This window comes from Erinaceus europaeus, chromosome 5, assembly GCF_950295315.1.
Source record: "Erinaceus europaeus chromosome 5, mEriEur2.1, whole genome shotgun sequence".
Taxonomy (NCBI): domain Eukaryota; kingdom Metazoa; phylum Chordata; class Mammalia; order Eulipotyphla; family Erinaceidae; genus Erinaceus; species Erinaceus europaeus.
The window spans coordinates 125,281,022-125,302,795 of NC_080166.1; the positions used below are offsets into that span (position 1 = coordinate 125,281,022).

The 21,774-nt window shown below is 47.4% G+C and overlaps 1 protein-coding gene across 8 annotated transcripts in view; it reads right to left on the reverse strand.

The window, feature by feature from the left end:
• DZIP1 (DAZ interacting zinc finger protein 1) overlaps positions 1-21,774 on the reverse strand; it is a 68,665-nt gene that overhangs the window by 32,040 nt on the left and 14,851 nt on the right. For 7 of the 8 annotated variants that reach the window (XM_060191769.1, XM_060191768.1, XM_060191763.1 and 4 more), the window contains exons 8-13: positions 21,054-21,215; positions 15,016-15,153; positions 11,287-11,349; positions 5,862-6,002; positions 4,576-4,624; positions 599-655 (exon numbers count right to left, since the gene is read on the reverse strand). In XM_060191769.1, coding sequence (XP_060047752.1) covers positions 599-655; positions 4,576-4,624; positions 5,862-6,002; positions 11,287-11,349; positions 15,016-15,153; positions 21,054-21,215 — 610 coding nt within the window. The remainder of the gene's footprint in view (positions 1-598; positions 656-4,575; positions 4,625-5,861; positions 6,003-11,286; positions 11,350-15,015; positions 15,154-21,053; positions 21,216-21,774) is intronic. The other variant, XM_060191770.1, reaches the window with a different exon arrangement.

The following is a 21,774-nucleotide window of genomic DNA, read 5'->3' on the forward strand; positions in this document are numbered from 1 at the left end:
CTCTCCAAGGTTATTGCTGGGGATCAGCTCTGGCATTATGAATTCACTGCTCCTGGGGGCAATCCCCCCTTTTTTTTACTGAATAAGAGAGAGAAACTGAGAGAGGAGGGGGAGATAGAGAGGGAGAGAGAAAGAGAGACATCTTCAGGCCTGCTCAGCAGCTTGGAAAGTGTTCCCCCTGCAAGTGGGGAACCAGGTGCTTGAACCTAGATCCTTGTGCAGGTCCTTGAACTTAGTGTCAGGATATGCCACTGCCTGCACCATCCCTTTCTCTGAATAAAAATGTGACTCTGAGCTGTGAGATCACACACACACACACACACACGCTAAAATACCAGCTCAGGCCATGCCAAAGAATGCTTAGTCGTTCCTTTAGTAGTTACCACGACTCACCACAAAATCACCTAGAGGGACATGATCTTAGGTTTGAGCACTAAGGTCAAAAGCAGGCATCAAAACAGGTCATTGCACAAGCTCCAAACACATTGCCTTTCAGCAAGAAGCCCCACAAACTAGGGGGTAGAAGTTACACATTGGCTTTACAAATTAGCAATTTACAAAACAGCATTAGACCCCTGAGCCCGTCCTTGCGACTTACTTGGTACAGCTGGGGCGGCTGGCTTGGAGTCAAAGGTCTGCCAGGCCAAATGATTCCCTGAAGTAAAAAAAAAAAAAAAATGATGAGTAAGAACAACCACAAACTGTGGCTTCTATCCCTGCAACATTTATTTTCATTTTTTCCTCCCCAGAAAATAGACAAAAATCCACCAACATCTAGGGAGCGGCTCACCCAATAAAGCTATGTACTGTAAGCTTTGCTAACAGTTTTTTCCCTTCTTCTTTAATACTTTAACATCTATTCATTGATTGGATGGAGGCAGAGAGAAACTGAGATAGAAAGAGGAGATAGACAGGGAGAGAGAATGAATGACACCTGCAGCACTGCTTCGCCGCTTGTGAAGCTTCCTTCTGCAGGTGAGGACCAGGGCCTCGAACCTGGGTCCTTGCACATTCTGACATCTGTGCTCAACCAAGTGTGCCACCATCCATCCGGCCCCTAGAGCTTTTTCCTTATGCTGCTTTTCATTCAAATATTTGTGCTAAGTGACTAAGTCATTGTCCCTCACTCAATGAACTCTCATTGTGCAAGGAATCAGGGTTTGTTTCCTAAGGTACAAGGGAACATGTGTGTTGGCCAGTGTATCGCCCTGGTGACCTCCAGAAACGAGACAGGAATGCAGACTGTGAGGTTCTTAACTGGTAGGGGCCGAGTGGTGGCACACCTGGTTGAGTTCACACAACACCACCCACAAGGACCGGGTTCCAGACCCCATTCCCCACCTGCAAAGGGGACCTTTCACAAAGGGAGAAGCTTCACAAGTGGTGAAGCAGGTCTGCAGGTCTCTATTTCCCTCTCCCTCTCTACATCCCCCTCCCCTCTCAGATTTTCTCTGTCCTATCCAATAAAATAGAGGAGCAGTGGATTCATAGTGTCAACACTGAACTCCAGTGGTAACACTGGTGGCAATTAAAAAAAGGGGGGGGGGAGTTCCAGATGGTGGAACACCAGGTTAAGCACACACATTACAGTATGTAAAACCCTTGGTCCCCACCTGCAGGAGACAAGCTTCACGAGTGGTAGTCTGCAGGTGTCTCTCTGTCTCTTTCTCTACCTCTCCTTCCCATCTCAATTTCTCTGTTTCTATCCAGTAAAAAAATAAATTATTAAAAAGAAAAGAGAGAGAGACCATTACTGGCTAGTAACCATTAAGTAGACAAGGATTTCCTAATAACTGCAGCCTGGGAGGTGGTGCAGTGCATAAAACATGTGGATTGGCAAGCAGGAGGTCCAGAGTTCAATACCCAACACTGAATGAGCCAGAGTTGGTGCTCTGGTTCTCTCTCTCCCTCTGTCCCTTGCTTTCTCTCTTTCTCTCAGGTCAATAAACAAATCTTTATTTAAAAAAATATTTCTCTTTTTTAAAATGTCTTTATTGGGGAATTAATGTTTTGTTTTGTTTTTTTTCTCCTCCAGGGTTATTGCTGGGCTCGGTGCCTGCACCATGAATCCACCGCTCCTGGAGGCCTTTTTTCCCCCCTTTTGTTGCCCTTGTTGTAGCTTCGTTGTGGTTATTATTATTGCCCTTGTTGACGCAATTCGTTGTTGGATAGGATAGAGAGAAATGGAGAGAGGAGGGGAAGACAGAGAAGGGGAGAGAAAGATAGACACCTGCAGACCTGCTTCACCACCTGTGAAGCGACTCCCCTGCAGGTGGGGAGCCAGGGGCTCGAACCGGGATCCTTACGCCGGTCCCTGCGCTTTGCACCACATGCGCTTAACCCACTGCGCCACCGCCCGACCCCCAGGAATTAATGTTTTACAGTCAACAGTAAATACAATAGTTTGCACATGCATCACATTTCCCAGTTTTCCATATAACAATACAACCCCACTAGGTCCTCTGTCATCCCTTTTGGACCTGTACTTCCCCCCCACCCCCACCCCAGAGACTTTTACTTTGGTGCAATACACCAACTCCAGTTCAGGTTCTCCTTGAGTTTTCTCTTCTGATCTTGTTTCTCAACTTCTGCCTGAGAGTGACTTAACATTCTCAGGCAAGCAGAGACTAAGAGTGGGATCTCTCAGCAGGATCTCAGACTGGCTCTACTAAGAGCCCGTATTTCTGTCTCCCTTTTGGTGAGGCCCTGGAATGACCCAGAGACAAGTGGCCACCACTGCTGTGGTCAGCTGCCCAAGCACTTCTTCTCTATGTGCAGAATCAACCTCTAGCCCCAAATCACAACTGAGAATAGAGCAGCAAGTCCTTATGGGCCTTCTGAATAATGGGTGGACTTCCCAGCATAACAGCCAACAGCGACAGAAGCTTAGCAGGTGCACTATGCGTATTCTCCCACTGAATCCTCCTGAGAAGGCTAGTTGGAGCTGGGAAGACTCACTCCAGAGACTCAAAGCTAGAAAAGGCCTTACTTGGAGGTGGGAGTTGAGTCCTGTCAGTATCCAGTGTACCTTTTTTTTAAAATTTACTAATAAAATAGAAACATTGACAAGACCATAGGATAAGAGGGGTACAATTCCACACATTTCCCACCACCAGAACTCTGTATCCCATCCCCTCCCCGATAGCTTTCCTATTCTTTTTTTAAAAAATTTTATTTATTTATTTTCCCTTTTGTTGCCCTTGTTGTCTTTTTACTGTTGTAGTAGTTATTATTGTTATTGACAGTGGTAGTTATTATTAGTAGTAGTTATTATTGTTGTTGGATAGAACAGAGAGAAATGGAGAGAGGTGGGGAAGACAGGGTGCGGGGAGAGACAGACACCTGCAGACCTGCTTCACCAACTGTGAAATGACTCCCCTGCAGTTGGGGAGCCAGGGGCTAGAACCGGGATCCTTATGCAAAGCGTTCCTATTCTTTAACCCTCTGGGAGTATGGACACAGAGTCACTGTGGGGTGCAGAAGGTGGGAGGTCTGGCTTCTGTAATTGCTTCCCCACTGAACATGGGCGTTGACAGGTCGACCCATACCCTGTCAGTGTGCTTTTAATTAAAGCTCCATCTGACCATACAGTTGTTCAGGTTGCTGAGCACAATGAATACAAGCTTTCTGATAAAAGAAGAAGGGGGAGTCGGACAATAACGCAGTGGGTTAGCGCACATGGCACGAAGCTCAAGGACCGGCATAAGAATACCGGTTCAAGCCCCTGGCTCCCCACCTGCAGGAAAGTGGCTTCACAAGTGGTGAAGCAGGGCTGCAGGTGTCTATCTTTCTCTCTCCCTCTTTGTCTTCCCCTCCTCTCTCCATTTCTCTCTGTCCTATCTAACAACAACAGCAATAATAACTACAACAATAAAACAAGGGCAACAAAAGGGAAAATAAATAAATAAATATTTTTTTTAAAAGGAGGAGGAGGAGAAGGAGAAGAGGAAGGAGAAGGAGACTGCAGGTCAGAGAAATGCTAGGGGACAGGCCTAGCTGCCCAAGCACTTGAGTGTAACAACACCAGGGGAGTGCTAATGTGTGTGTGTGTGGGGGAGTGACTAATATCAAGGGCCGGGTGGTGTCACACCTGGTTGAGCACACATGTTACAATGTGCAAGGACCCAGGTTAGAACCTCCAGTCTCCACCTGCAGGGGGAAAGCTTCACGAGTGATGAAGCAGGGCTGCAGGTGTCTCTCTGTCTCTCTCCCTCTCTATCTCCCCCTTCCTTCTTGATTTCTGGCTGTCTCTATCCAATACAGATAATAAAAGTAAATTAAAAAAGAAAATAAGTGACTAATATCTGAATGAAAGAGTGACTCAGGAGTTGTTAAATGTCACATGCACGAGAGGCCCCAGCTACACACACACACACACACACACATACACACACACCACTCAACGACAGTCTTGCTATCTGTGTTTCTTCAAGTTCCTAGACTGGTGGTAGCAATTCTTCCCCCATCTCCACCTTGGGACTCACAAGTCTACCCTAAGCCATGAGGACCCCATATTCGTCTAACACCTGGCGTGTGGTTATGGGGGGGCCAGCTCGGGGACCCTGGTCCACTTACCTCTGGGTTCGATGGCAGTGTGCGACGGTTTGCTGGTAAACTCTTTAATCTGCAAAGAAAAAAACAGTCTTCTGTTTGGAAGTAGAGAGGGTCATACCTGGTTCACAGACAGATCCCTAGTTTTACAAGGTTTTGACATTCCTGCTGAAGTCTCGAGAACGCACAGCCTTCAAAGATACAGAGATTCAGCTAATGTACTAGTCAACTGGCATTAGGATTTGGGCTGCGTCTCAAAGTGATGACCCAGAGAATTTATCAAGCTTGCAGTTGAGTCAGAATTCTTTTTGTTTGTTGGGGAGATGAACGGTTTACAGTACATGCAATTACTGTGACTCAGAATTCCTACTAAAGTCCCCTAAGCTGCTACCTGCAGGGGAGAAGCTTCACAGGCGGTAAAGCAGTGCTGCAGGTGTCTCTCTTTATCTCTCGAGATCTCCCCGCCCCCCCCACCAAACTTCTCTTTTTTCTATCAAACAAACAAAAAAAGGATTCTTTTTTTTTTAGTATTTATTTATTTATTCCCTTTTGTTGCCCTTGTTGTTTTATTGCCATAGTTATTGTTGTTGATGTTGTCAATGTTGGATAGGACAGAGAGAAATGGAGAGAGGAGGGGAAGACAGAGAGGGGGAGAGAAAGTTAGACACCTGCAGACCTGCTTCACCGCCTGTGAAGCGATTCCTCTGCAGGTGGGAAGCTGGGGGCTCGAACCAGGATCCTTACGCCGGTCCTTGCGCTTCGTGCCACCTGTGCTTAACCCGCTGCACTACCTCCCGACTCCCAAAAAAGTATTCTTACTATACAAATCTGCTGGCTTGACAGTATTTTAAAACACTTAAATCTTATGTATTTATCTCTGCCACGAGGATTCCAGCTGGGGCTGTGTCTGTGCAATTTCGTTGTTCCTGGTAGCAATTCTAATCTTTTCTTTCCTCTAGATAGAGAGTGAAAGACCAAGAATAGAGAGATACAGAGAGGAGGAGAGACACCACAGCACCACTCAACCACTCAGGAAGCTCCTCAGTAGGCAGGTGCTTCCAATATGGTGGCCATGGGCTCGAACCCAGGTTCTTACACATGGTAGCTCATGCACTCTACCCAGTGAGTCATTTCCCAGCCTCCTAAAACACTTGGATTTATTTTTACAAACAATCCTGGGCTGGGGGGATGGGGGCAGGGGCTGGGGAGATGCACTACTTAACTCACAGATGCTCTCAACTGACAGCGTGTGTTCTCAGATCAGTGGTCCTGTTGAAAGAAGCCCAGCACCGAGCTCAAGCCAGACCCACCTGCTGCTTCTGAGTGACAATCAGCTCGTTCTGTTCCTGGATCCTCTGTCCTAGCTCTTCTATCCTTTTCTTGTAGAAGACGTTGCTCGTGTTGAGATCTTCTATCATGGAGCTTCGCAGCTTCTCGATATGTGACAGGAGCTGGGGAGACAGGAGAGCTGTTCCCCTGGCTTTGAGCCCTCGCTCCCGGCTGTAGGGAGGAAGCTCGAGAACGGAAACAAACAAGTACTGCAGACATCTCTGTCCCTCTTCCTTTCTATTCTCCTCTCCCCTCTTACTTTCTCTCTGTCCTATCAAATAAAGGGGAGAAGAGACTGGGTGGTGGGAGTCGGGCAGTGGCGCAGCAGGTTTAGCGCAGATGGTGCAACGCAACGCGCAAGGACCGGCATAAGAATCCTGGTTCAAGCCCCAGGCTCCCCACCTGCAAGGGGGTTAATTCACAGGCGGTGAAGCAGGTCTGCAGGTGTCTCTCTTTCTCTCCCCCTCTCTGTCTTCTCCTCCTCTTTCCATTTCTCTCTGTCCTATCCAACAATGATGACATCAGTAACAACACCAATAATAACTACAACAATAAAAAAAACAAGGGCAATAAAAGGAAATAAATAAATATTAAAAAAAAATTTTTTTAAACAGACTGGGTGGTGGCACACCTGTTTGAGCACACATTACAGTGTGCAAGGATCCGGGTTCAAGCCCCAGGTCCCCACCTATAGGTGTCTCTCTGTCTCTCTATCACCCCCTTCCCTTTCAATTTCTGGCTGTCTCTATCCAATAAACATAAACAAATGACTAAACACAGGACATACATGTCTTTTTGTTTGTTTGTTTTTCTTTAAAAGGGGGGAAGAAAATAAGAAAAAATGGCCACCAGGAGTAGTAGATTCGCCATGCAGGCAGTGAGCCCCAACAAAAATCCTGCTGGCAAAAGAAAGAAGAAAGGAGAAGAGGAAGAAAAGGAAGGAGGGGGAGGAGGACAAGGAGGAGAAGAAGAGGAAATGTCAGCATGGACAACACTAAGAATGAACTGCTAATGTGAATTATGGACTCTGGGCGACCACGTTATGGGGATTCCTCCCCCCACTCATAAACACGCGCGCACACACACACGGATTGCAGATGTGACAGTCAGAGAGGTTCTGCACATGGAGGCTTAGGAGGCAGCTGAACACTGCACTTTCTGCTCAACTGCGAACCTAAACTGGGAACCTAAACCTAGTCTAAAAATAATCTCTTCATGCTAAAAGCAAGCAAGCAGGGTGTCTGCTCTGCCAGGCATGCAGCCCAAGATCGAGCGCCCCGCCCACAATCACACTCTGTATACCACTTGGGAGAGAGCCCAACGGCACTGGGGATAAGCGCCACCACCTCTGAAGTTAGGCTGGACCAGCCAAGGCCCAATGACCAAGAAAAAAAAAGTCAAACCGAAAAATGCTCACAGGGAAGGACGGATGGTCTTAATAAACACGCTAGCAGGGCCCAGCTCTGAAGGGCTCTGGGCTCATGGGCTCGTGTGAGTCTGCGGGCTGAACAAGGTGCAAGGGTCCTCCACCCTGAATGAGGCTGAAAAGATCTAGAGGTTCCTAGAGGATGTAAACAATGTCCCCCAAAGAGGATACCTCAAGAGAACCTATCTACAGAGCCATGCTAGAGTGCCCCCCAGTCCGAGAGGCTGTTGGGAGAACGCTGGGCGGACAGACAGCCGATGGCAATAGGCAGGGGTTGAGGACCAACAGAGCTGGGAGTCCAGGTCCTGTGAAGAAATGGGACCTGGGGAAACCAAAGGCTGGCACAGCCTTCACCGTAGACTTGAGAACTGAGCAGAAGAGGAGGGGGGTAAAGAGCATAATGGTTATGCAAAGAGACTCTTATGCCTGAGGCTCCAAAGTCCCAGGTTCAATCCCCCACACCACCATAAGCCAGAGCTAAGCAGTGCTCTGGTAAAAAATAAATAAATAAATAAATAAACTGACCAGAAGGACCAGAAAAGAATCTGTATCAAGAATTATAATGTGGTTGTCCAGCTTAACTTAGCAGGAGCTAGTCAGACATTGTTTTCCAAAAGTCTGTCGCTCTGAAGCCCATTTTTTTTCTTTTTATCTCCTCCTCCACCAAAGTTATCCCTGTGATCCCAGCACTCTTCTTTAACTTTATTTGTGATATTGAGTTACAAGATTTTAAGATCATAGGGGTATAATTCTACACCAGTCCTCCCACCAGAGCTCTGTGTTCCCACCCCTCTCCAGTGGAAACTACAGAAGTGCTCCCAAGGTCACAGATATGGGCTGACTATCTATCTATATCTGTATCTACATTTGTGTTTGTTTTGCCCTCTTTCATTAGTAATTTAATAATGATCAGCAAGGTTATAAGATAACAGGGGTACAATTCTACCGTTCCCACCACCAGAGTTCCGTGTCCCATTCCCTATTCTTGAGAGCTTGTTTGGAGGTTCTAGCAGGGGAGCGCAGCTACTCGTATACCCTCGACCGAAGACAGGTCCATCTCTATTCGGGGAAGGCCGTCCTCTTCGACCGAGCGCGCAGCTTCGGGAGGGACGCACATGGAGCAGTGAGGGAGGGAGGGGATACCCACCTAGCCAGCCAGATCAGCTGAATCAACCCTGACGATCAGTGGGGTGACAGATGTCACAGCCAGATCGCCCTCACATCCCCATTCCCTGTTCTTTATCCCTCTGGGAGTATGAACCAAAATTTTAATTAAAAAAAATTTTTCATTATTGGATAAAACAGAAATTGAGAGGGGAAGGGGAGATAGAGAAAGAGAGAGACACCTGCAGCCCTGCTTCACCACTTGTGAAGCTTTCCCCCTGCAGGTGGGGACCAGGGACTTGAACCTGGGTCATTGTGCACTGTAGTGTGTGTACTAAACCAGGTGCACCACCGCCTGGCCTGGACTCAGACCAAAATTCTTTATGAGGTGCAGGTGGAAGGTCTGGCTTCTATAATTGCTTCTCCAGTGAACATGGTTTTGTGTCTTGCCTATTTTTATTCACTTCGATGATCCTGCCCTCATTTCCTTTCTAAGTCCACTCCTATGCATGTTACTACTTCCTAGTGTCCTTTCTTTTTCCTCTTCTCTCTCAGATAAGGGAGACAGTGCCTGACTTCCTCTGCTGTTTTCCAAATTCATTTCCCTTTCAGTGATGGTATAAAAACAAAGGTCCCCAGTGACAAGCATTTCCATTCCCTATGGAATTGGGGCTCAGAGCCCTCTGGTCATCTGGTCCTCTCTATCCTTCACCCCTCTAGGAGTGATGACCAAATTCTTTTTGGGGTACAAAAGGTGAGAGTTTTGGCTTCTGTGACCCAGCAAACTTTTCTTTTTTGTTTTGATGGAGAAAGCCACAGAGAGGAGAGACATCACGGAACTGCTCTCCTGTTGAGTTTCTCCTTTATGTAATACTTCCACATGGTGGCTGGGGGGCTCAAACAGAGTCCTCAATATAGGTGAGCTGTCTCCCAGCACCCCCCCTCGGTCCTTTTTTTCTTTTTTTGCTTCGAGGTTATTGCTGGGGCTCAGTGCCTGCACTACAAATCCACTGCTCCTAGAGGCTATTGCTTCCCTTTTGTTGCCCTTGTTGTTTATCATTGTTATTATTGTTGATATCATTGTCATTGTTTTTGAATAGGACAGAGAGAAATGGAGAGGGGAAGGGAAGACAAGAGAGGGGGTGAGAAAGACAGACATCTGCAGACCTGCTTCACTGCTTGTGAAGCAACTCCCCTGCAGGTGGGGAGCCAGGGCTCGAACCAGGATCCTTATGAGCCAGGTCCTTGCACTTCGTGCCATGTGTGCTTAACCTACTGCGCTACTGCTCGACCCCCTCAATCCATTTACTATAGCCTCCGCATCCACCCCGACTTTCTCCCCTTTCCTTGCAAGGCTGTTCTCCAGCCTCCCAAGCTCTAAAGAGTCTTCTGTTGGGTCAAAAGTGCAAGCCATCATTTTTCTGGGTCTTTGAACTCTTACCAATGTCATTTTTAAAAAAATGAAAGAAAGAGACTGCCAAGGATCTGAGTCAAGCAATAAAAAAAAAAAAAAAATCGACGATCATCAACTTCCCTTCCACAGAGAAATACAATGTGTTCAGTGTACAGCAGTGGGCACCGATCATGTGGAATAATTAGCAGTTAGTCCACGGCAGAGGCTACTAAGCCTGAGTGATTTCACCTCTGTTAGGGTGGAAGGGAAACGGAGGGAGAAGGCAGAAGCAGGATCAGCCGGCAAGGGAAGAGTGCCACCTAGTGGTGGCACCAAATACTCCACACCTCCAGGGCCCTGGGGCGAGCTGGAGAAGGGCTCCGTCACCACTTGCAGGGTTCAAGTATAAAACCACAGCCTGGGCCAACTCACACAGCAAAATGCCACTGGGATTCTGAGCGACTGCAAGATGTAGAGAAGCAGAAAGAACTATTAAAAAAACAAATCAGGCAGCCCTGTTAATAAGGAAAATTTAATAAGGAAAATTGATGACGGATGAGTTCCGTCATCCATGCTGTTAAAAAAAAAAAGTCTTGGATAGTAAGAGTAGAAGCTCCAAGTTATCTAGGAACACTGGTTCAAAATAAGGATTTGAAACAGAATTTTATGGCTGGGTAGACAGCTCTCACGCACGGACCTTCCACCTTCTGTATCCCACAGTGACGCTGGGTCCATACTCCCAGAGGGATAAAGAATAGGAAAGCTATCAGGGGAGGGGATGGGATACAGAGTTCTGGTGGGAACTGTGTGAAGCTGTACCCCTCTTATCCTATGGTTTTGTCAATGTTTCCTTTTTATAAATTAAAAATTAAAAAAAAAAAAAAAGACAGCTCTCAAGTGGCAGACGATCAGACTTGCATGCCTGAGGTTCTGGTTCGATACCCAGAGCTACATAATGGTGAAGCAATATACTGAGGTGTCTCTCCTGACTCTCTCTGAAATTGAAAAAGGAAAAAAACAGTCCCCTCGGTGCAGTGGACTCATACGGGCTCAAAGCCCTGATAGGAACACACACACACCAAGTGTCTGTGGTTTAAGCCATGTAGACTGTGGAATTTTGCTAGAACAACCTGTCCCCTATAACACACGGGGAGAGGGGGTAGAGCCCATGATCCAAGACTAACAACACAGAGCAGAGAGAAGGTGTAAAGATTTTTCCAGACACAAGGACAGTGTGACCTGCAGGTTCTGACTTGTGCTGTTCCAGGTTGTGAACTGCAGGGCCAAGCTGCCCCACCTCTACTTCCCAATCTGCAGCTGACTTCTTCCCGGCCAGGAGGAGATCGTCTCTCCTTTCGCTCTGCCCCTTCCAGAACAGCCTGGCACTTCGTTTGAAGGGACTCTGTGGAATAAGTCGGGCCCACAAAGGATGGTCCTTCCCAGAATGATCCACACAGAGGTCATAGGTGTGTGAAACGCTTACCCGGCCCTTCTCCTTCTTATGTTCAGAATGCAGGGCTTGGACACGAGCCGTCCACTTGCTTTCCTAGGGGACAGTAAAGTGAGAAAAACCAGGATATTGCTGTGAACGCTGAAGTTAACTCCAAATGAAGGCTGTGTGTGTGTGTGTGTGTGTGTGTGTGTGTGTGTGTACGTGTGCGTGTACAACTACTTGTAAAATTCAGTGAAAATGTGGTCAAATTGTAACTGGCACATTTAGAGTGTGTGTGTGTGTGTGCGTGTGTGTGCGTGTGTGTGTGTGTGTGTGTGTGTGTGTGTGTGTGTGTATGTGTGAAATGCTGAGCAATTCTGCAGGCGGTTCACCCGCTACAGCTTACATGTCACCATATGTGAGAATATGGATTCTAGTCCCAGGCCACCACACAGAAGTGCCTGGGAAGAGAGGAGGGGGTGGGGAGGGCAGGCAGAGAGGGAGGGGAGTGCTTCATGAGCCCTGAAGCAGTGTGCAGTGTCTCTCCCTCTCCCTCCCTGGACCTGAGTTCAAGCTCCTGCTCCTCACCTGTATAGGGGGAAGCTTCAGGTGTGGTGAAAGAGGTCTGTGGGTGTCTATCTTTCTCCTTATCTATCTCTCCATCTCCCCCTCCCCTCTCAACTTCTTTTTATCCTGTTAAACAAAATAGAAAGGAGAGAGAGAGAGAGAGAGAGAGAGAGAGAGAGAGAGAGAGGGAAATGATGATAGCCACCAAGAACAGTGGATGTATAGTGCCGACACAGAGCCCTGGCAATAACACTGGCCTTGAGTATGTAAGTGAGTGGGTGTGGCTATCTGTCACTAAATTTATTCTTTTAAGATTTATCTTACTTATGAGCTATGTGAGATCCGCTGCTGCCAGTATCAAGGAAATAGGGCCCAGTGGCCAGTGAAACAGCCCAGCTGGTAGAGCATAGGACTTGCAGGCCCAAGGCACCCGGTTAGATCCTTGGCACTGTGTGTATCAGAGTGGTGTTCTGGCTTACCTCTGCCTCTCTCTTTCTCTCTCTGAGGATCTCGATCTCTCTATATATCTTTTTTTTTTTTTTTTTTTACCAGAGCACTGCTCAGCTCTGGTTTATGGTAGTATGGGGGACTGAACCTGGGACTTTGGAGCCTCAGGCATGAGTGTCTCTCTCTCTCAGATTTTATTTATTTATTTATTTATTTATGAGAAAGCTAGGAGGATAGAGAGAAAGAACCAGACATCACTCTGGTACATGTGCTTCTGGGGATTGAACTCAGGACCTCATGCTTGAGAGTCCAGTGCTTTATCCACTGAGCCACCTCCCGGACCATAGGCATAAGACTCTCTTTGTATAACCATTATTCTATCTCCTCCTGCCCTCTATCTCCAATTTAATAAATAAAATAGATCTTAACAAGAAAATAATAAACTCATTAAGAAATAATAATAATAATAAAATAGCAAGGGCTGGGGAAAATTGTATAATGGTTATGCGAAAACTTTCATGCTTGAGGTTCCAGATTTAATCCCACAGCACCTCCATAAGCCAGAGTTAAGCAGTATCCTGATTAAAAAGAATTTTAAAAAATAATAAAATAAAATAGTTGCCTAGGATGTGGCAAGTGGATAAAGCATTGAGCTCTCACATGTGAGGTCCCAAGTTTGATTCCCAGTATCACGAGTAGCAGAGTGGTCCTATGCTTCCTCCCTCTCTTTCCTCCTCCTTTAATAAATAATCGGTGGGGTTAAGATCCCACGGGACTCTGAAAGCTGGGAAAGAGTTCCACGCTTTGGCCTGTGAAAAGGAGCATGACTTTGAAAGGCTGCAAACCAGAGGGAGGAAGAACAAGCAGAGAAGCAAGAAACAGAAGCAGTAGACGGTATTTCAAAAGCACATATTTGGGCTGGCCAAAGAGCCCACCTGGATACCTGGACAGTGAGCCTGCTTTGTCATGACCACAATCCAGCTTCAAGTCCCCCCACCACCACACACACACACACACACACACACACACACACACATACACTGTATCATTTCTCCTCTCCCTCTGTCTGTCTATATGGAGAAAAAAGAAAGAAGGAAGGAAAGAAGGAAAGGAGAAAGAAAGGAAGGGAGGAAGGAAGGAAGGAAGGGAGAGAGAGAGAGAGGAAAAACTTTGTAAATGATGTATTCTGGCTTTAAGAAAATTCCTGAATGGAGGTCGGGCAGTGGTGCACCCAGTTAAGCGTGCATAGTGTGATACACAAGGGCCCACACAAAGATCTGGGTTCGAGCCCTTTGATCCCCATCTGCAAGGAGGATGCTTCTAAAGCAGTGAAGTAGTGTGCAAGTCTCTCTCTCTCTCTCTCATCTCCCTCTCTTTCTCCCCCTCCTCTCTCAATTTCTCTCTGCCCTATCCAATAAAACAGCACCAAGCCCCACTGATAACCCTGGAGGCAAAAAAAAAAAAAAAAAAAAATCCTAAATGAGGGCTCACTTCCCGGTGCCTGTACCCACACCTGCCCCTGCCCAGCAGGGGAGACTGACGACCTGTCCAGGCGGCCACCTGTCTAGCTCTAAAAATAAGCCGGAGCTTCAGCAGACCTTTTGCTGCCTTTCCAAAGTGAAAGCGAACAGCAAGGCAATGCCAGCAGATCTGAGTACTGCCTTAGGGAGCAGTGAAGTGATTTTGCTGACTGTCTTGTAGGCACATTGGGTCAATTAACAAGCACCTAGTGGACACCTGTTCTGCATTTTATGTGTGTACGAAGGGGAAAAAAAAAAAGATTAGCAGCCTGGGAGGTGGTACAGTGGATAAAGCACTGGACTCTTAGCCAGGAAGTTTTGAGTTCAATCCCCAGCATGGCATGTGCCAGAGTGATGCTCTGGTACTCTCTCTCATAAATAAATATGGGGGGTGGGGGAGATGGGGTCGGGTGGTTGAGCACACACATTACAGTGCACAAGGATCCAGGTTCAAGCTCCCACTCCCCACCTGCAGAGGGGAAGCTTCTGAGTGGTGAAAACGAACTACACGTGTCTGTCTCTCTCTGCACATCTCTTAACTTCCCTTCCCAGTTCGGTATCTCTCTGTCTTATCAAATAAACTACATAGAAATTAAAGTAAAGAGGGGGCCGGGCAGTAGTGCACCGGGTTAAACACACACAGCACAAAGCGCAAGGACCAGAGGAAGGATCCCAGTTCCAGCCCCCAGCTCCCCACCAGCAGGGGGGTTGCTTCACAAGCTGTGAAGCAGGTCTGCAGGTGTCTATCCTTCTCTCCGCCTCTCTGTCTTCCCCTCCTCTCTCCATTTCTCTCTGTCCTGTCCAACAACAATAATAGTAACAGCAACATCAACAACTATAAACAAGAACAACAAAAAAGATAAAATAGCCTCCAGGAGCACTGGATTCGTAGTGCAGTCACCGAGCCCCAGCAATAACCCTGGAGGGAAAGAAAGGAAGGAAGAAAGAAAGAAAGAAAGAAAGAAAGAAAGAAAGAAAGAAAGAAAGGAGGGAGGGAGGGAGGGAGGGGAGGGAGGGAGGGAGGGAAGAAGGAAGGAATGGAGGGAGGGAGGGAGGGAGGGAGGGAGGAAGGAAGGAAGGAAGGAAGGAAGGAAGGAAGGAAGGAAGAAAGGAAGGAAGACTAGTCATCTTCAGGGTCACTGAGAAAACACTTTTCCTGTGGATGACGCATGCTGGAAACTGTTTCAGTGAGAGGGGTTTCCACGGCCCACTCTGGCCTCCCCTTCCCTCGCTCGCTGCCACGCACCTGACTGTCAAGAAGCTGCATGACATTCTGGAAATCCTGGGGTTGCTGTGGCCGCTCTTCTTTGAGCTCGTGTGCGTCTCTCAGTGTGCCGATGTTGGACTTGATCTGCATGTTGGACTTCTGGATCTCTGACAGTTGCTGGGAAAGAACAGACGCAGTCGGAAAGAGAATGGGGGGGGGGGGGTGTGCAGCCTCACTGGGACCCCGACTGTCGCTGTGCTTCTCTGGTGTCTGCCACCTGCTTCTCCCGCCTTCTCTTCATGCTCCCCGGTTTTTCCAAGGGAAGACGTACCAGGTGAGAAAGGGAATACAGTAATTTAACCACATGGGGCCAGGTGGTGGCGCACCTGGTTAAGCGCTCACATTACAGCGCGTAAGGTTCCAGGTTCAAGCCCCTGGTCCCCACCTGCAGGGGGAAAGCTTCACGAGTGGTGAAGCAGGGCTACAGGTGTCTCTCTGTCTCTCTCCCTTTCTGTCTCCCATTGCCCTCTCAATTTCTCTATCCAATTATAAATAAATAAAAATATTAAAACAAATACACATCATATCATTAAAAAAAAAAATTAACCAGGGGGCCAGGCAGTAGCTCACCGGGTTAAGCAAAGCACAGGGACACATGCAAAGATCCCAGTTCGAGCCCCCTGCTTCCCAACTGCAAGGGGGGGGTCTCTTCACAAGCAGTGAAACAGGCCTGCAGGTGTCTGTCCTCTTCCATTTTGTCTTCCCCTCCTCTCTCAATTATTCTCTGTCCTATCCAACAACAGCAGCAACAACAAGAACAATAATAACAGCAACAACAACAGGAAAAAAAAAAAAAAAAAGATGGCCTCCAGGAGCAGTGGGTTCGTAGTGTAGGCACCAAGCCTCAAGCCCCAGAGATAACCCTGGAGGCAAAAAAAAAAAAAATAGCCATCTAAACATGTCCAAGGCCTCTCAACAGTTGCCAGAAGCAGAGGGACTGGGAGCAGCAGGCTTTCAAGGTGATTAAGTGACAAGGCCACCACCCGCCACCCTGCTAGGGCCTCAGTCATCAGTGAGCCACTGAGTATTAAGAGTGCGCTTTGCTCGTACGCGCATCCCAGAGTTACTAGCAGTTAGAACCCGCAGAAAAGGTGCGGGGTGGTGGGTCACCTGGTAGAGTAGTGTGCATGTTACCATGCACAAGGACCTGGGTTTGAACCTGCAATTCTCCACTTATGGGGGTGGGGAGGTTGGAGAGGGGCTTCACAAGCAGTCAAGCAGGTGCTACAGGTGTCTCTCTTCCCCCCGTCCCTCCCCTCTTTCTCCCTCCCTCTCAAATCCCTCCCTCCCTCTATTAAAATAATGGCCATGGGGGGGGGGGGGGTTAGGCAGTGGCATGGCCCGTTGAGTGTTCACGTTACCACGCACAAGGGGATAGGTTTGAGCCCCTACTCCCCACCTGCAGGAGGAAAGCTTCATGAGCAGTGAAACAAATCTATAGGTGTCTATCTTTCTCTCTCCCTCTCCCCTTCTCCCCTTTCAATTTCTCTCTGTCCTATCCAGAAATGACCACCGGGAATAATGGATTCATAGTGCTAGTATCTAGCCCCATCTACAACGCTGGTGGCTATAAAAAAAATTAAAAACAAGTCACCAGGAATGGAGGCTTGGGGTACTGAGATTCACCAGTAACCCTGAAGGCAAAAAAGGGGGGGGCAGGCAGTGGTGCACCCAGTTAAGTGCACATAGTAGTAAGGGCAAGCACCCACAAAAGAACCTGGGTTCAAGCCCCTGGCTCCCCACCTGCAAGGGGGGGACGCTTCACAAGCAGTGAAGCAGGTCTGCAGGTGTCTGTCTTTCTCTCTCCCTCTCTGTCTTCCCCTCCTCTCTCCATTTCTCTCTGTCCTATCCAATAAAATGGAAAAACTGGCCTCCAGGAGCAGTGGATTTGTAGTGTAGGCACCAAACCCCAGCAATAACCCTGGAGACAAAAAAAAAAAAAAAAAAAGAAAAGAAAATTATAAAAAATTTAAAAAGAGAAAACTCTCAGAAAAAGCAGAAGATGCTATGTGAACTTCAGTATCAGAAGGCTGGGCACCACTCCACTGCTTAAGGTTTTCCTGTCTCTCCCTCTCTCTTTATCTCTTCTTGTCTGTCTGCCCCCTTTCCACTTTCTCAAAATCTAAAGAATTAAAAACAACAACAACAACAAACTTGGTGGGGGAGAATATTACGCCTGTGTGTGAGGGCCGTGGTTCACTCCCTATTGCCTCATGAACAAAGAGCAGAGTGTGAGAAGTGGGGGTGGGGGAAGAAACTGCGCAGCAGGCAGAGCTAACACACAGCACACCCGACCATTCACAGCTCAAAGGGTCATACAAAAAAGCATACCAAGGGCTGTGGAGACAGCATAGTGCTTCAGCAAAAGACTTTCACACCTGAGACCCTGAGGTCTCAGGTTCAATCCCCAGCACCACCATGAGCCAGAGTTCAAAGCATCTCTCTTCTCTCTCTCTTCACATATATATTTAAAAATACATAAAACAGTCGGGCCAGATGGTAGTGTGCCAGGCTGAGTGCACATGACACAGGTTATCATGCACCAGGTCGTGGGTTCAAGCCCCCAGTGCCCACCTGCAGTGGGGGAACCTTCATGAATGATACAGCGCAGGTCTCTTCCCTTCCCATCCCCCACCCTTCCTATCTATCTGTCTATCTATCTATCTCCCCTCCTCCCTTCCATATCTCTGTCCTATCAAACTGAAATGAACTAGTGATTTAATTTTAAAAATAAGATTAATGGGAGTCGGGCAATAGCACATCATGTTAAGCGCACATGGCACAAAGCGCAAGGACCGGCGTAAGGATCCCATTTCGAGCCCCCCCACCCCCGCTCCCCACCTGCAGGGGAGTCACTTCACAAGCAGTGAAGCAGGTCTGCAGATGTTTGTCTTTCTCTTCCCCTCTCTGCCTTCCCCTCCCCTCTCCATTTCTCTCTGTCCTATCCAACAATGATGACATCAGTAACAACAACAATAACTATAACAACAAAAAAAAACAAGGGCAACAAAAGGGAAATAAATAAATATTAAAATATAAATAAGATAGGGTGGAGGGTAGATAGCATAATGGTTATGCAAACAGACTCTCATGCCTGAGGCTCCAAAGTCCCAGGTCCAATCCCCCACACCACCATAAGCCAGAGCTGAATGGTGCTCTGGTTAAAAAATTAAATAAATAAAAATAAATAAATAAATAAGATTAATAAAATATTTATTTAAAAAAGCATGCCAAGTGACAGTTTTCAAGTAGTTTTCAGAGCAAAACTCTCTGGACTTCAGTGCATAGAGCTTGCTAGCCCCTAGGGGGCGCTCCAGGATCTCACCTCCCGGGCCATCCTCTCCTGCCAGGATGACTCCACCAGACTGAGCTTCCCTGGAGGATGGTGAGAGCTGACTGCTGAGGAAGGGGTCAGGGAGGCTGAGTTCCCCCTCCCCCCCCCCCCCCCCCCCCCCCGCCCCCAGGCAGGTGTCTCTCTGTCTGTCACCCAAGTTACCAGGACAGAACGTAACCACAGCTCCTCTCTCAGGAGAAAGGCTCATTTTGCCACATCCTGCCTCCTCTAGAGGCCCTATCCTCCCCACCAGTCAGGCTGGGGGCTGAGGAAGGTCTGTGGAGGGTCCTGCCTCTCTGTCTTTCCCACTCAGCTGCCTTCTCCTCTTCTTCCAGATCCTCTCTCACAGGGATGATGGTCTGTGTCAGCGTTTCCAGAAAGTGCCTTATGGTCTTGGAACATTCCAAAACTCAGGGAGAGTTTTATGGTATAAAGTGATCTAAAACTCAGGCTGAGAGACTGCAGTGGTGGCACATAGCGTGCTGGAGGTGCCAGGTTCAATCTCCAGAGCACCAATGGGGGGTTGAGGGCAGGAGGTGGCACAGTGAATAAACCTTTTTGGTTTTGGCCTCCAGGGTTATCGCTGGGGCTCCTGGAGGCCTTCTTTTTTCCATTGCTGTTGTTGCTGTTATTGTTCTTGTTGCTGAATAGGACAGAGAAAAGTTGAAAGAGGAGAGGAGGATGGGGGGGAGGAAGATAGACACCTGGAGACATGCTTCACTGCTTGCAAAGTGACCCCCCTACAGGTGGGGAGCTGGGGCTCGATCCAGGATCCACGTAACCCAGTGTGCCACTGCCTGGCCCCCTGAATAAACCTTTAGACTCTCAAGCATGAGGTCCCAAGTTTGAGCCCCAATATCATATTGCCAGAGTGATACTCAGGTTCTGTCTCTTCATAAAATTAAACAAAATAGGGAGTTGGGTGGTAGTGTACGGGTTAAGCACAAGTGGCACAAAGTGTAAGGACTGGAGCAAGGATCCTGGTTCGAGCCCCTGGCTCCCCACTTGCAGGGGAGTTGCTTCACAGGCAGTGAAGGAGGTCTGCAGGTGTCTTTCTATTCCCCTCTCTGCCTTCCCCTCCTCTCTCGATTTCTCTCTGTCCTAGCCAACAACAACGACATCAATAACAACAACAATAATTGGGAGTCGGACGGTAGCACAGTGGGTTAAGTGCATGTGGCACAAAGCACAAGGACCGACATAAGGTTGCCTGTTCAAGCCCCTGGCTCCCCACCTGCAGGGGAGTCACTTCACAGGCGGTGAAGCAGGTCTGCAGGTGTCTATCTTTCTCTCTCCCTCTCTGTCTTCCCCTCCTCTCTCCATTTCTCTCTGTCCTAACAACGATGACATCAATAACAACAATAATAACTACAACAATAACAACAAGGGCAACAAAAGGGAAAATAAATAAATATTTTTTTAAAAAGAGAAACAACAATAATAACTACAACAATAAAAAAAAAAACAACAAGGGCAACAAAAAGGAATAAATAGATAAATATTTTGGGGAGTCGGGCTGTAGCGCAGCGGGTTAAGCGCAGGTGGCGCAAAGCACAAGGACCAGCATAAGGATCCCAGTTCGAACCCCGGCTCCCCACCTGCAGGGGAGTCGCTTCACAGGCAGTGAAGCAGGTCTGCAGGTGTCTATCTTTCTCTCCTCCTCTCTGTCTTCCCCTCCTCTCTCCATTTCTCTCTGTCCTATCCAACAACGACAACAACAATAATAACTACAACAATAAAACAACAAGGGCAACAAAAGGGAATAAATAAATAAAATAAATATAAAAAATAGATAAATATTTTTAAAGAATTTACAAAAATTAAATTAAATTAATAATTTTATTACCACGATTAAGAAAGTAAGCATACTTTAAAAAAATAAGTAAGTGTACCCAATAAGCTAAGGAAAGAGAGACCTCCACCACCACCTCTCTCTCTCTCTCTCTCTCTCTCTCTCCGAGACAGTGACAGGCAGAGATGCAGAAGACAGAGAGACAGTAATCACAGCACTGAAACTTCCTTCACTGCAGTGGGAGCCGAGGTTTGCATGCGGGTCGCACGCACAGCACCAAGGTATGGTACAAGCACAGTGAGCTACTTCGCCAGCCCTCGGTTTATTTTTTGATTTGATTTCATTTGATTTGATTTGATATTTTGCTTGTTTTCTTTGTAATCAGAGCACTGTTCAGCTCTGGCTTCTGGAGGTGTGGGGGATCAAACCTGGGACCTCAAAGCCTCAAGCATAACAGTCTGTTTGGATAACCATTATGCTGTCTCCCCCCATCTTATTTTTTTAAAGATAGTGACACAGAGGGGGAGAGAAAGGATGAAGAGACCATAGGACTTTCAAGGAGGAAGGGTTTCTGGACAAACACGCACAAAAGAAATTTCTCGTTAAGCACACACACTGCAGTGCAAAGGACGCAGGTTCAAGCCCCTGGTCACCCACCTGCATGGGGAAAACGTCACGAGTGGTGAAGCAGTCCTGCAGGTGTCTCTGTTTCTCTCACTCGCTATCATTCATTCCTTCCCCTCTCAATGTCTCTTTCTCTATCCAATAAGAAAAATATGAAAAAGAAAACAAAAATTCTGGCTCTACTCCATCAGGTCATTTTAACACTGTCTGATAAGGTCAACAGCTTCACCAAGACCACAGGAACTCCTCACGGGCACCAATACTTACATATTCTAATGCTGAATTCTTGGAAGTTAGTTCTTTAAACTCCTTCATAAACATTTCCTTGACTTTTTCCATTTCACCCACTAGCTTCTCCTTCTCTTCTTCTTTCCATCGGTCAAATAATTTCAGAAATTCTTCCTCTTTTGCCTTCTGCATTTCATATTCCTGCAACCGTTTTCATACAGGGTTTTAATAGTTCTGATATGAAGCAAAGAAGCACATTTTCAAATCAGTGAATGTAGCTTCACTCCAAGCATGGCTGCTTGTCCTGCATATTTGAGTTTGGCTAAGCAATAATGCTTTATCTGTCAATACTAGCGGTTCTGTGGATGACTTTTCCAGACCCAGTACACCCCATCCTCTGTACTTATAGTCCTTGAAAGACAAACCCAGAGGCCCCAAACTACAAGATCTGTGAACATGTATTACATGTCTTCAAGGGCAGGTGTGTGGTAATAGGTAGACGGACTATCAGCACTGCAAATCCACTGCTCTTGACAGCCACTTTTTATTGAATAGAACAGAGAGAAATTGAGAGAGGAGGAGGCGAAAGGGAAAGAGAGGCGGCGGGCGGCAGCACAGCAGGTTAAGTGTACATGGTGCAAAGCGCAAGGACCGGCATAAAGATCCCGGTTCGAGAGGCCCCAGATCCCCACCTGCAGGGGAGGTCGCTTCACAAGTGGTGAAGCAGGTCTGCAGGTGTCTATCTTTCTCTCTCCCTCTC